At 39.7% G+C, this 13,064-nt stretch overlaps 1 protein-coding gene across 2 annotated transcripts in view; it reads left to right on the top strand.

Annotated features, from left to right (window-relative positions):
- MAP7D1 (MAP7 domain containing 1) overlaps positions 1-13,064 on the top strand; it is a 78,395-nt gene that overhangs the window by 34,863 nt on the left and 30,468 nt on the right. For both annotated transcript variants that reach the window (XM_072136811.1, XM_072136810.1), the window contains exon 2: positions 9,316-9,717. In XM_072136811.1, the coding sequence (XP_071992912.1) occupies positions 9,316-9,717 (402 nt within the window). The remainder of the gene's footprint in view (positions 1-9,315; positions 9,718-13,064) is intronic.

Genomic DNA, 13,064 nt, shown 5'->3' with positions numbered 1-13,064 from the left:
AATGACTCTCTTTACTTAGATTCTGTCTGAGAAAGTTTCTCTTTTGGCCTCTTCATACTGATCATTTGTGCCGCATCTGTCAGCCTTCTGAGGTTTTGCGCTGGCAGCCACGTGGTAATGATAGTTATGTGGTAAATTCACAGGGCTGGCTCTATAAAGTGCACTCAGCCTCTTGATGGCTGCTGGCAGCTGGAAGCTTCACAAGGTCAGATTGCCTAGGTCTTATGTCATCTGACTCTTAGCTCCATGAAGGTTGGCTTGTGGGTGCACTGTAAAATATATACGAGTATGCACACTGTATAAAGCCAGTCGCCAAGTCTAAAGATAAAGAAGGGTGGATGACACCAGATAAAGTCAGTCCATTCCTACAAAGTGAATTTCTACATCTGTGGTCTATTTTCATTACTGGCTGGCAGTCCATGGTACAGTAGAAACTTAACCTTCACTTAAACTTAACAATAAAAGGGATGAATAAATTACAGTTATAGTTGCTCATGGATTGTCTGGTGCTCCAGAATGAGAAAAAAACATCTTTCCCTTGAACTGATATAAAAGTAAATTAAGAAAGAAAGAAAAAAATGATACACCTTTCATAGCTCTGTACACCGTGGTATAAAAAAAGGTATTAGCTTCAGAATATGGCAAAACAAAGAATTTCTTTTTCATACAAAAGGTTTTCATGTTTTAAAATCTTTTAGATCATAATAACACCTATATAAATTTGATATCCGAGTGATTGCAAGAAACCAAAGAATAAAGGGAAGGTGTCACTTGGCACAAGCAGTTAAAGCCGTAAAAACAGAGCCCACAGAAAAATCTAAACTTATGGATTTTTAAAGGATGAGAGTGAAAAATGGAAATGCAAAAAAGAAAAAGGGAATCAGCAGGAAGGGGTTTATTGATGTGGCTGCTGCAGCACAACTGTGTCTCCACCAGGTCATGGCTGCACAGTCTATTATTAGCCCTAATGCCCTGTGTGACCGCACCCTGAAATAAGATTAGTAGCAATTGTGCCCTATTAAAGTAAAGAACAAGGTTTTTGGTTTGGGAATTGCTGGGGGGACATTGCCTTTTAGGGCGCGGTCCCACGGTGCGTTTGCAAACGCAGACGCAGACCAAACCACGCCCACCGGGGCGGTCCGCGGTCCGATCGCATCGGCGTTTCTCTATGTTTCTATGGAAACCGCCGATGCGATCGGACCGCGGACCGCCCCGGTGGGCGTGGTTTGGTCTGCGTCTGCGTTTGCAAACGCACCGTGGGACCGCGCCCTTAAAAGTGAAAGTCTCCAAGTTGGAAAGTTCAGAGCTGTATCCATAGAACAACGGAGAACTGTGCATATTTATTTCATTTATTTGTAATAAATGAACAGTGTTTTTTTCCCTAGCCTAAACAGCTGAAATGAAAATGCAAAGTGTGAATTGAGTCTTGGGGACCAAAATGTTGGCACACTAGGCATACTTTTTGATTCATTTAGATACATCTAAAGTTGCTCATTTAATATTTAAGGGTGAGTCCCTGTAGGTTGACAGCTGGCAAGATGTCAGTGCCAGGGCTGAGCCCCAGACAGACTTTCAGCTAACAGGTGCAGCATTGCTGGCAGTGCTAGGGAGAGCAGCTGTAAAGGAGAATGCACAGAGGGCAGCTGTGGTGATCAGGGGCACCTCTCACAATAGAAGAGACTGCCTAGCAAAGCTGTGGGGGAGGGGGGTATTGAATAAGTAGAGATACTTGGTAGTTCTTCCCTCCTAAAGTACGCCAGTCACACTGTTCAAACGGATCTATTCCAGAGCAAATATATTTTTAAAGGGAACCTGTCAAGTGGCGTTACCATGCTAAAGAGAATCCAGCATGTGCTACAGCAAGTTATTAGCATGCTGAGGCTACCGTTAGCTTGCATTTAATTGTGTTAACATTTTGTTTGCATTGTGTGTAAACTGAGCGTTAACATAGGCTGCATTCTTTAGCAAGCAGCTCCTAATGCCAAATTTATGGGTGACAGGTCCTCTTTAAGAACAAACCTAAAGAACCAATCTTGTATGTAATCTTGGGGCTGCCTTTACTTTAATTTCTATTTGGAAACCCTTTGTGTTACCATCATTCACGTGACTGCAGTTAAGAATATTGTACAGTTTCTTGCACTGAGGCTAGGTCTCTGGTTATAACACATTTGTTGTTTTCCTGCTCCACAAGAACTAAAAATATTCTTACAGCTGAATCTTTCCTGATGGGATGGGTCACATGGATAGCTTGGGAATGAAAAGGACATAACAATACTGAGGGCTCTACAGTCAAATTAACCCTTACAGTAGCTGAACTTGTTTTGCTCCTGTATGAACTTGAGACCTTAACTTGTACATGATTGGCTTTGATATCTGTATTAAAAGGGCATTTCGAAGTGTCTGGCACTAATGGGACATTCATTGCCCGGTTGCCTGGGATTCATGTTTTTAAAAATAACAAACAGGGTATACGTTCCTATGTAGTGCTAAGCTGCCTTAAAGGAGGTCTACCATGAGGAATCAGAAGTAGATGTGATGCTAGATTCCTCCTGCCTGTCATTAATCTGTAATTTAATAATCCTGGAACCTAACATGATTTGGCAAAAACTTTATTTTAGTGATATGTACATATGTAATATGCAGAGGCTAGTTGGGTGTGTACTAGCCCGGTAAGGCAGTGGAAGCTAAGGCTAGTACACTCGCCAGTAGCCTCTGCAGTTAATTTACATATAGATAAAATAAAGTTTTTAACTTTTAAACTTTTGTGGTTGCCAACTGTCCTTGACTTGTTACTTATTTTCTATGCTTCAGTTCCTTCTGTATGTTGTAGCCAGTCATTATCACTATTGCCGTTACTTAGTATTTCCTCAGTAAGAACCAGCAATGCTTTGGTGATGATCAGTGTAAGTGTTGGTTTGTTACTTCATCTATAGTATGAGCACTTAGTGTTTCATGGGAATTCATTGATAATGAAAATGACCTAGTCATAGCTACAGCTCCCCCCACACTATAAATTAGTATTAGCAGATCATTTAGATACGGCAAGAGATTGTGATGTGGGTGAAGAATTCATGGCATAAAATCACTGACAGTTGCATTGCAAATGGTCTACAAGCAGCGACATGGACAAGAAGGGCTCATTGAATTCTTTAAATAAAAAATGTTGCCTTTAGTTTGTAAAAACCAGGATAATTAAATGTACCATAGATAGTTGTACATGTAAATAGTCACAAGACTTTCCTGAAAAAATTCCGATGTTCATTCTGATGTTATGTTATGTTATGGCATAACTTCAATATATTTATAACTTAAGATTCACAATAAATGTGAATTCTTGCTCATGGAAAAATAAGAGATCCCCCTTTAATTAAGGCCCAGTGCAAAAATTTATATAAAACACTCTTATTTTTTTAAAATTTTACTTAAAATTTTTGCAATACAGGCGGTCCCCTACTTAAGAACACTCGACTTAAATACGACCCCTAGTTACAAACGGACCTCTGGATATTGGTAATTTATTGTACTTTAGCCTTAGACTACAATATACAGCTATAACAGTTATCAAATGTGTCTGTAATGGAGCTTTATTGTTAATCTTGATTCTTATGACAACCCAACATTTTTCAAATCCAATTGTCACAGAGACCAAAACAGTTCTGGCTGGGATTACAATGATGAAATATACAGTTCCGACTTACATACAAACTCAACTTAAGAACAGACCTACAGACCCTATCTTGTATGTAACCCGGGGACTGACTGTATTAAGAATTTTCTATGTGAACAGATGACCCTTATGTGAGTTTAATTCATCTTTCACAACTCAAATTACACAAATTATTTTGTATGCCTTACAATTTATTTCAATGGTCATTATCGATATGGACTTAAAATGTACTGAGGTATAGAGGGCCCTTTTTAATGTCAAAACTGACAGAAAGAATAACAGGTCTTATAACTATTGTAGTTAAATGAGGAGTCTAAACCAGGGGTGCACAACCTTTTTTGGCCCAAGGGTTGCATTGGCATGCCGCTACCCTTCAGGGGGCCGCATTATTAACCAACACCCTAGCTGCACCAAAAATTGTAGTACATAGTGTATACCTCCCCAGAAACCACCACTGCTTAATATTGCATTTGGTAGACCCCAGTACAGTTCCCCTCCTGCAGCCAACCAGGTATTAATATTTATTATCTGCTGAACAGGGCCGATTGTAGCCCTTTTGCTGCCTGAGGTGACAAGAATAATACTGCCCCCTAGGTACAAGAACCTAACTACTATAATACTGCCCCCTATGTACAAGAATATAACCACTATAATACTGCCCCCTACGTACAAGAATATAACTACTATAATACTGCCCCCTATGTACAAGAATATAACTACTATAATACTGCCCCCTACGTACAAGAATATAACCACTATAATACTGCCCCCCATGTACAAGAATATAACCACTATAATACTGCCCCCTACGTACAAGAACATAACTACTATAATATAGAAGAGAAAAAAGAGAAGCAAATTGTGGTGTCGGCTCACCCTCATGCAGCTGTAATCGTCCACGGTGTAGATTCAGGCCAGGTGCACGGAAAACTTCCACTCACTGTTCCGGCAGTCCACAGTGATATAAGGTTATAGTATGAAAAAGCAAACGAAAAAAGTAGGAAATCCGGCATCCATATGAGTAAATCCACGGGTATGCGACTATTAAAAGTTCAAAAAAAGTTTAATTTCAAATGTTAAAATATTGCTTGGCATGTAGCAAAGACATGGACACAGTGGCAAGCAGTGTAAAACACACAAGTCAATAGACAGTGTTTTACACTGCTTGCCACTGTGTCCATGTCTTTGCTACATGCCAAGCAATATTTTAACTTTTGAAATTAAACTTTTTTTGAACTTTTAATAGTCGCATACCCGTGGATTTACTCATATGGATGCCGGATTTCCTACTTTTTTCGTTTGCTTTTTCATACTATAACTACTATAATACTGCCCCCTATGTACAAGAATATAACTACTATAATACTGCCCCCTACGTACAAGAACATAACTACTATAATACTGCCCCCTATGTACAAGAATATAACTACTATAATACTGCCCCCTATGTACAAGAATATAACTACTATAATACTGCCCCAGTTCTAGGTCCCCTCTCACCTCCTGCCCCCAGGCTGCATAGAGGAGAAGCCAGAGGGTCATGTGATGACATCATCATAGGTCTTTGAGCTTCTCCCGTATACAGCAGGGAAGGTCCTGCAGCACTGGTTGAAACTAAACCTTGCCACAGGGGTCAGTATTGGGCCACTTCTTTTTAATATTTTTACTAATGACCTTGAAGTGGGTTTACACAGTCAAGTTTCAAAATTTGCAGATGATACTAAGCTGTGTAAAGTAATAAATACTGAGGTAGATAGTTTAGCATTACAGAGGGATTTGTGTAAGCTTGAGGAGTGGGCAGAGAAATGGTTGATGAGGTTTAATGTAGATAAATGTAAAGTTATGCACGTGGGCCATGGAAACAAAAAGTATAATTATGTTCTAAACGGTCAATTACTTAGTAAAACTGGAGCTGAAAAGGTCTTGGGGGTATTGGTGGATGGTAAACTTAATTTTAGTGACCAGAGCCAGGCGGCTGCTGATAAAGCAAATAAAATTATTGGATGTATCAAGAGAGGAATAGATTCTCATGATTGTGTACAGTTTTGGGCACCAGTGTATAAAAAGGATATAGTAGAGCTGGAACGGGTGCAGAGGAGAGCAACCAAGATTATTAGGGGAATGGGGGACTAGAATACAATGACAGATTACAAAATGTGGGATTATTAAGTTTAGAAAAAAGACTGAGGGGAGACCTCATTACAATGTACGGACAATGTAATACAATGTAATACAATGTATTACAATGTACCTGAACGGACAGTACAAGGATCTCTCCAAAGATCTTTTTATACCTAGGCCTGTGACCAGGACAAGGGGGCATCCTCTACGCCTAGAGGAGAGGCGATTCTACCATAGCCATAGACAAAGGTTCTTTACTGTACGAGCAGTGAGACTGTGGAACTCTCTGCCACAGGAGGTTGTTATGGCCGACTCTATGTACATGTTCAAGAGAGGCCTGGATGACTTTCTGGAGAGAAAAAATATCATGGGTTATGGGGATAAAACATTTATTTAATTCTTAAAGGTTGGACTTGATGGACTTGTGCCTCTTCCAGCCTTAGGCTACATTCACACTACAGTATGGGGGACGTATATACGGCCGACGTATATGCGGCCGATATACGTCCCCCATACACTCCTATGGGCTCACGGCCCTGTACGGGAGCGGTACGGTGCAGCACACGTGCGGCACCGTACCGCTCCGTAGCCCGGGGAAAGATAGGACCTGTCCTATCTTTCCCCGTATTACGGCGCCGTGCGCCATTAGTTTCTATGGAGAGGGGCGGGGGTGAGCTGCGCTCACCTCCTCTCCCCGCGCTGCTGTGAGCCCGAAGTACCCTTAATGACCGCCGTAGAATCCCGATCATTAAGGGGTTAAAGTTAAAGTCCCCTAAATACAAACATTCCCTATACACATGTAATAAAGTGAAAAAACCTGAAAATCACCAAAATACCCCACATATTTGGTATCGCCGCGTCTGTAACAATCTGTACAATAAGTCAGAAACATTGAACGCCATAAAATCAAAACGCGCCAAAAATGTAAATTTTCATAAAATCCCTTCACAAAAATGTTCCAAAAAGTGATTTAAAAAAAGTTATATGCGCCAAAATGGTATCAATTGAGAGGACAACTCAACCAGTAAAAAATAAGCCCTAAACTAGCTCTGTCAATCAAAAAATATTAAAGTTATATCTCCGAAAAGATGGCGATGCAAAAACAAATGAGATTTTCTTTTATATTCGTTTTTTTCCTGTAAAATTGTAAAATATATAAAAAACTATATAAATGAGGTTTCCCCATAATCGTAGTGATCTATAGAGTAAAGATAATATAGTATTTTTAGTGTACGGTGTACGACCCCCAAAATATACAAAAAAAGAACCCAAAATTGACAATTTTCTTTTCCTCCATACATTAAAGAGTTAATAAAATCTCATCAAAAAGCTACAGATCCACTAAAATGAAGTATTTGTATAGTGCATCTCATGTCGCAAAACATAAGCCCTTATATGTCCAAATTGCCAAAAAAATAAAGATTGTATAGCCATTATAAAGTGACAATGCATAATCTGCTCTGAATGGCGCAGCTTCCCTTCAATGCCCTGGCGTGTGCCCATGCAGCAGGTTACCACCACATATGGGGATTGTTATACACGCGAGAGATTGGGTATCAAATTTTGTGGAGCGTTTTGGTATTTTATCCACCGAGAATTTGTACATTTTATGAAAAACACATTTATTTAGTAAAAAAAAAAAAAATTCATTTCAAAATTGCATTTTGTTTTAACCCCTGTAAAATAATTAAACGGTTAACAAACTTCATAAAAGTTGTTTTATGTACGTTGAGGGGTGTAGTTTCTTTAATGGGGTAATTTATGGGGTTTTACTTTTATTTAGGCCTCTCAAAGTGACTTCAAACCTGAGCAGGTCCCTCAATAGCAGGATTTGGGGTTTTTTTATGAAAATGTGAAAAATCGCACCTAATGTTCAAAGCCCCATAACATCCTACAAAAATGGTAGTATGTATAAAAAAAACACGGAGGTGTAAAGTAGACATTTGGTGAATGTTAGTTATTACGTTTTCTGGTGTTATGACTCGTATGGAAAAAGTAGAACATTTTGAATTTCGAAAATTGAGAATTTTTCCAAATTTTTACCAAATATCTGATTTTCTCAAAAATAAATGCAAAACATACCACCAAAATTTTGTAACTAACATGAAGTACAAAGTGTCACGAGAAAACTATTTCAAAATCACTTGGATATGTTAAAGCGTTCCAAAGTTATAACCATTTATAGTGACACAGGGCAGATTTGGAAAAATGGGCCGTGTCAGGAAGGTGAAAAGTGGCTTCGGCGTTAAGGGGTTAAGGAAGGCCTTGATCCAGCTCCCTGATGGCCACAGCTCTTGATCTAGCAGACCAAGTAGGCAAATTACAAAGGTAAAGTCTATATGGACCTCCACAATACCAGATAATTTGCATATAACTTCTGCACAAAACGTTTGCAATAGTGGACATCACATGCCAAATGGTAGTATAAATGGCCCTACAGCTATTGCAAATGGAATCTGGGATGAGGCCAGTGACTGCAACTGACACACATCAGTTTGGATTTGAGTAGATGGTAAATAAAAGGTATTGTTACATGACCTATTCATTAATCAGGTTTTTCTGTTAAACATATTAAAAAAATTCTATTTCACCATCTATTTTTATATAAGTACAATATCTTGCAATTATCACATGAGGAGCACAATAGAGTAGCTTTGTAAGGGAAGTAAGAAGACTCCTTATGAAGACTTTGCAGGTGTGTAGAGACTTGCAGCTATTAATGCTATACTAATGGAAATATGCAAATGCATTTATAGAAAGTACCATAGTTGCCTACCATAGCATTTCTAGAAAACTCTCCATAATAAGGTGATTCCAAACTATTGCTGCTATGGCAAAGAGGCTGCTGTAAAGCATATCACTAAATGCTGTAACTATAGCTCAGGCAAGATGGCATCCACAGAATTACTGACAGAAAATATAAAAGAATTCAGAAAATAAAAAAGTGATACATTTTGTTAAAATGAATGAATTTGATATCTGGTATATTTGATAGCTGGGCATACTCAGGGCAGGGGCTGGCCGGCTTTATACTAGGGCCACGGGGCTGCCGGCTATATACTGGGGGTAGGGCGCTGCCAGGCTTTATACTGGGGACAAGGGCTACTGGTTATGTACTAAGGGCAGGGGCTGGATGGCTTTATACTAGGAAGGAAAGGGACTAACTAGCTATAAACTGGCTGTGATCAATGCATTTCCCACCCTAGGCGTATACTCAAGTCAATAGGTTTTCCCAATTTTTTGTGCTAGAATTATGTACTTTGGCTTATACCTGGGTCAGCTTATACTTGAGTATATGCGGTAAGTAAGAACATCCTAAGTTTAGACTGTCTGACCATTATACAGGATCACTTTTGCAGCAAACACTTGAAACATTCAGCAGTGTGGGTAGCACTGAGCCTAGTAAAGGGCTTTCTTTTTAATTTACCCGTACACAATTCACAAATATGTACCGGTATTTTTATTTTATTGGTTTTTCAATATTATTATTTTGTGTTCATAAATATATTTATATATCTATTTTGCAGGTATTGAATCAACAACAGAAGATAATGGGAAGCCACCAGCGGAGCCCACACATAGCTCCAACTCTCAGCTAGTAAATGGACAGCCAGACACAAAGACAGAAGCAGAAACTGCCAGCTCTTCATCTTTCACAGAGAGTCAACTCTCACACCAGACTCATGGACTTGATACAGAACCATCAGCTGAAGGGCCCACTACCTCTGCACAAACAGAAGGCTCTTGTGCGTCTGTAGAGGATGGACCAAGACTAGCCAGTTCTTTACCGCATACTGAAAGACCAAGCACATCACAAGTGACTGAAAGGCCCAACTCTCCAAAAGACCAGCAAATAGTAAAATGCGATTGGAATTCTCCCTCTGCTGCCCAATCTCCGACTCAAGCTGTTACACCGAAACAAAAACTAGGTGTGTGTCGCTGACCTTTGTCTCTCGCCAAGCTTATTAGTTGTTAGGATAAGCATATTTCAACGATCCGTGTTAAAAAAAAAAAAAAAAAAAAAAAGAATCTCTTAGAAATTGCCGCTTTATTGATTGCCGTATTTTGTCTATCTTTGGAGGATCGGTGATGATGCTGGCCATGATTCTCAACCCTATCCTTTGTTACATCTTTTTGTGCTATTGATCAAAACATCATTCTGGTATCTGCTGCAGATTATAGGCTCACATCTAGGCAGAATGTCAAAAGATTGAACAAATATTTGTCAAGTATAAGAAGCCAGTAAAAAGTGTATTTGTAACTCTAATAGCAGTAATATGGCCTTCCATAAATGAGGGCAATATAAACAGACATTTAACCCTTGTAGTGACATGTTTTGACTCCTGCCAAGAAGCGTGTATTGCTTTACCAGTTTGGCTTTTGGCTGAATAGTGTCTGATCTTATTAATAATTGTCAATGGTGGCATTCTTTTAAGGTGTTACTAAATCTTCTCAGCAATATACTTCATTAAGAAAAGCTTTTCTACTCCTTATTTATGCTCCTTTCTGTGACCCTAGTGAGCAGTGTATATGAACATTAGATAGAAGATAAACAAGGACAGGAGGTTAAAGGTTAAAGGGGTTGGGCATGAAAAAGAAAATTCCCAGGGTAAGAACAGGGCCCGAATAGGGTCACCCATATTGTACTTGATAGACTTTCCCCTTTTGTTGATCAGAATGGCGGGTGATGTCATAATATTATATTACATAAAGTTTCCTTACTCATCCATATATTGCACAGAAAGAACAAAAACGACAAACGGAGGATGGCGCCTCGGGTGATACCTCATAAAAAGTCTAGATTAGTTAAAAAGCCCAATGTGGGGCTGCTCACCTTGTCACCTTCTTGGGTATAGGCCTAACATCCCAACACGGGAAATGAAGAAATTCCTTATGGGTCCACGGTGTCCGGGTTCCAGATATTGTAGTATGCTTGGACAGCTGCCACTGGTCCTTAGACTGGAGACTCCCAAAAAACATGGGGGTCCAGTGTCAGCAATGCATAGCCTAAAATAGGGCAAAAAATGGGGGCCACAAGAAGTGGCGCTATTGTCTAGCACTATACAGGTATCTACATCAATTAGATTGACTCAAATTGCTATTTCAGTATACTGGAGTTATTATAAAATAAATTTTAAAATTACAATTACATAAAACATGATAAAATATATTGTCCTAGTTAACACGTTTCGGGGTTGTACCCCTTTATCAAAACTATAGGACTGGTGTAGGCTGTTGGCAGCAAACATATATAAGAGAATACTGCTCGCAAACTTCTAAAGATACATGTAAGTGCTAGCACCGATCGCAGGCGTGAACCCCTTGATCGCCGCAGGGATTAAAGAGCTGGCGGCGCGTGGGCACCGCCATCTTGGCTCCGATCGTCGCTCCCCGTGATGTCATCGGAGAGCGGCGATCTGTTGTCATGACAGCCTCGGGTTACACAAAGATCTGAGGCTATCATGATCTAGGCTATCTATTACAATGTGCGATTTGCACATTGTAATAGATGGTGTGCAAAATCCCCATATACTGCCATACTGTAGTATGGTAGGACCAATCAGACAACCTAAGGTTAAAGTACCCTAGGGAGTCTGAAAAATAGTAAAATAAATAAATTTTAAAAAGTAAAAAAAAATATAAAAATTCAAATCACTCCCCAGAACTGATATAAATATAAACAGTAAAAATCATAAACACATTAGGTATCACCAGGTCCGAAAATGCCTGATCTACTAAAATATAATAAAGTTTTTTCACTGCGTTTAACCTCTTAACGGAAAATAGCATCCGAAGTTGCAAATGGCATTTTTTTGTCATTTTGAAAAATAGAAAACATTCTATAAAAAGTGATCAAAAGGTTGTACAGTCCTAAAAATAGAAGCATTGAAAACGTCACCAAAAGTCGCAAAAAATGCCACCACCCACAGCTCCGTACACTAAATTATGAAAAAGTTATTAGCTCAAGAAGACTGCAAAATGAAGAATTTTTGAGGGGTGAATGGTGAACTGTTTGTCTTCTCTGTGTGTTTGTAACTTTTCTTCTTTTTCTCCTCCTGCTGGCCAGCAAACCTTTGTCTCTGTCCACTATTGTTTCACCAGACAAACCAGTTCAGCAGCCACCACTCAGCATTACCTGATCTTACCTGTGTGTGTGCAAAACCTGAGCAGAGGGTGAGCTGGGGTTATATAGCTGCATCTGATTACTGCCAGGTGATGCTGAGCTGAAGCCATGTGGTTTATGTTTGCATTTCTAACTTTGGTTACTTTGTGTATATTGTAAACTCCCCTTTTATTTTTATATTGTGTATTATATTGTATTGTGGCATTATGTATATTAAGTAAGAAATATATCTTTGTGTGATGTTTGTTGTTAAAGGTGCAACCCAGGGGTGTATCCCTTTAAAACTCAAGGGAAATAGTTGGGTATTTAATGACACCTGTGTGTACATGGATTGTCTCTAGGTCAGAGTGTCTGATCTGACCACAGGGGAGCTGCTTGTTCCAAGGTAGCTGCAATCTATCCCCTGAATTATCAGCATTTTTGTTCTGTACATTTTATTTTTGTGCAAATAAATGCAAGCCTTTTCTTTGGACCTGAAGCCTGAGTAAAGATTTATTTTTTTTTAACGGCCAGAAGACCCCACATCTCAACATATGGTGGCAGCAGTGGGATGGCTGTTTGTACTGGACTAAGTACAGTTTACTACTCAGCTGATGGCAGGACGTACCAGGAGGTTTATAACGACGCAGTCTGCTAGACCACCGCAGCGCGCTAAAGCATCTGCACGTCCCAAACTGGTAGAAGGATCTCGCCAAAAGGCAAAAGCAGTTCCTGTGTTGGAGATGGAGAGCACCCAGCCAGAGGTATGCAAACCTGTGATTCCAGAGGAGGGCGCTGCAGCTGGTACTGATCCACCAGTGAGTGCAACTGCTCCAAAAAGCATGGAGGAACTCCTTGTATGGTTGGTCCAGCGCCAAGAGTTAAGTGATCAACGTAGAAAAGAGGAGGAAAAATTCTACCGTGAAAAAGAGCAATGGAGGCGAGACAAGGAGGAGGAGCAACGCAGAATTGACATCAAGCAACAAGAGGTGGAAAGAGCAAGGAGAGATGAACAGTTTATCCAGGCACTACAAGCCATGCAGCAAAATCTTTCTCCTGCCACAAAATTAAAGCTGACCAAGCTAACAGAGACTGATGATATAGAGTCATATCTAAAAGTATTTGAAAGAGTGGCTCAAGCAAACAAGTGGCCTGAAGATCAATGGGTCCTTC

This window comes from Engystomops pustulosus, chromosome 2, assembly GCF_040894005.1.
Source record: "Engystomops pustulosus chromosome 2, aEngPut4.maternal, whole genome shotgun sequence".
Taxonomy (NCBI): domain Eukaryota; kingdom Metazoa; phylum Chordata; class Amphibia; order Anura; family Leptodactylidae; genus Engystomops; species Engystomops pustulosus.
Note: the sequence above shows the minus strand (reverse complement) of the source record. Positions and strands in the feature narration are given on the sequence as shown.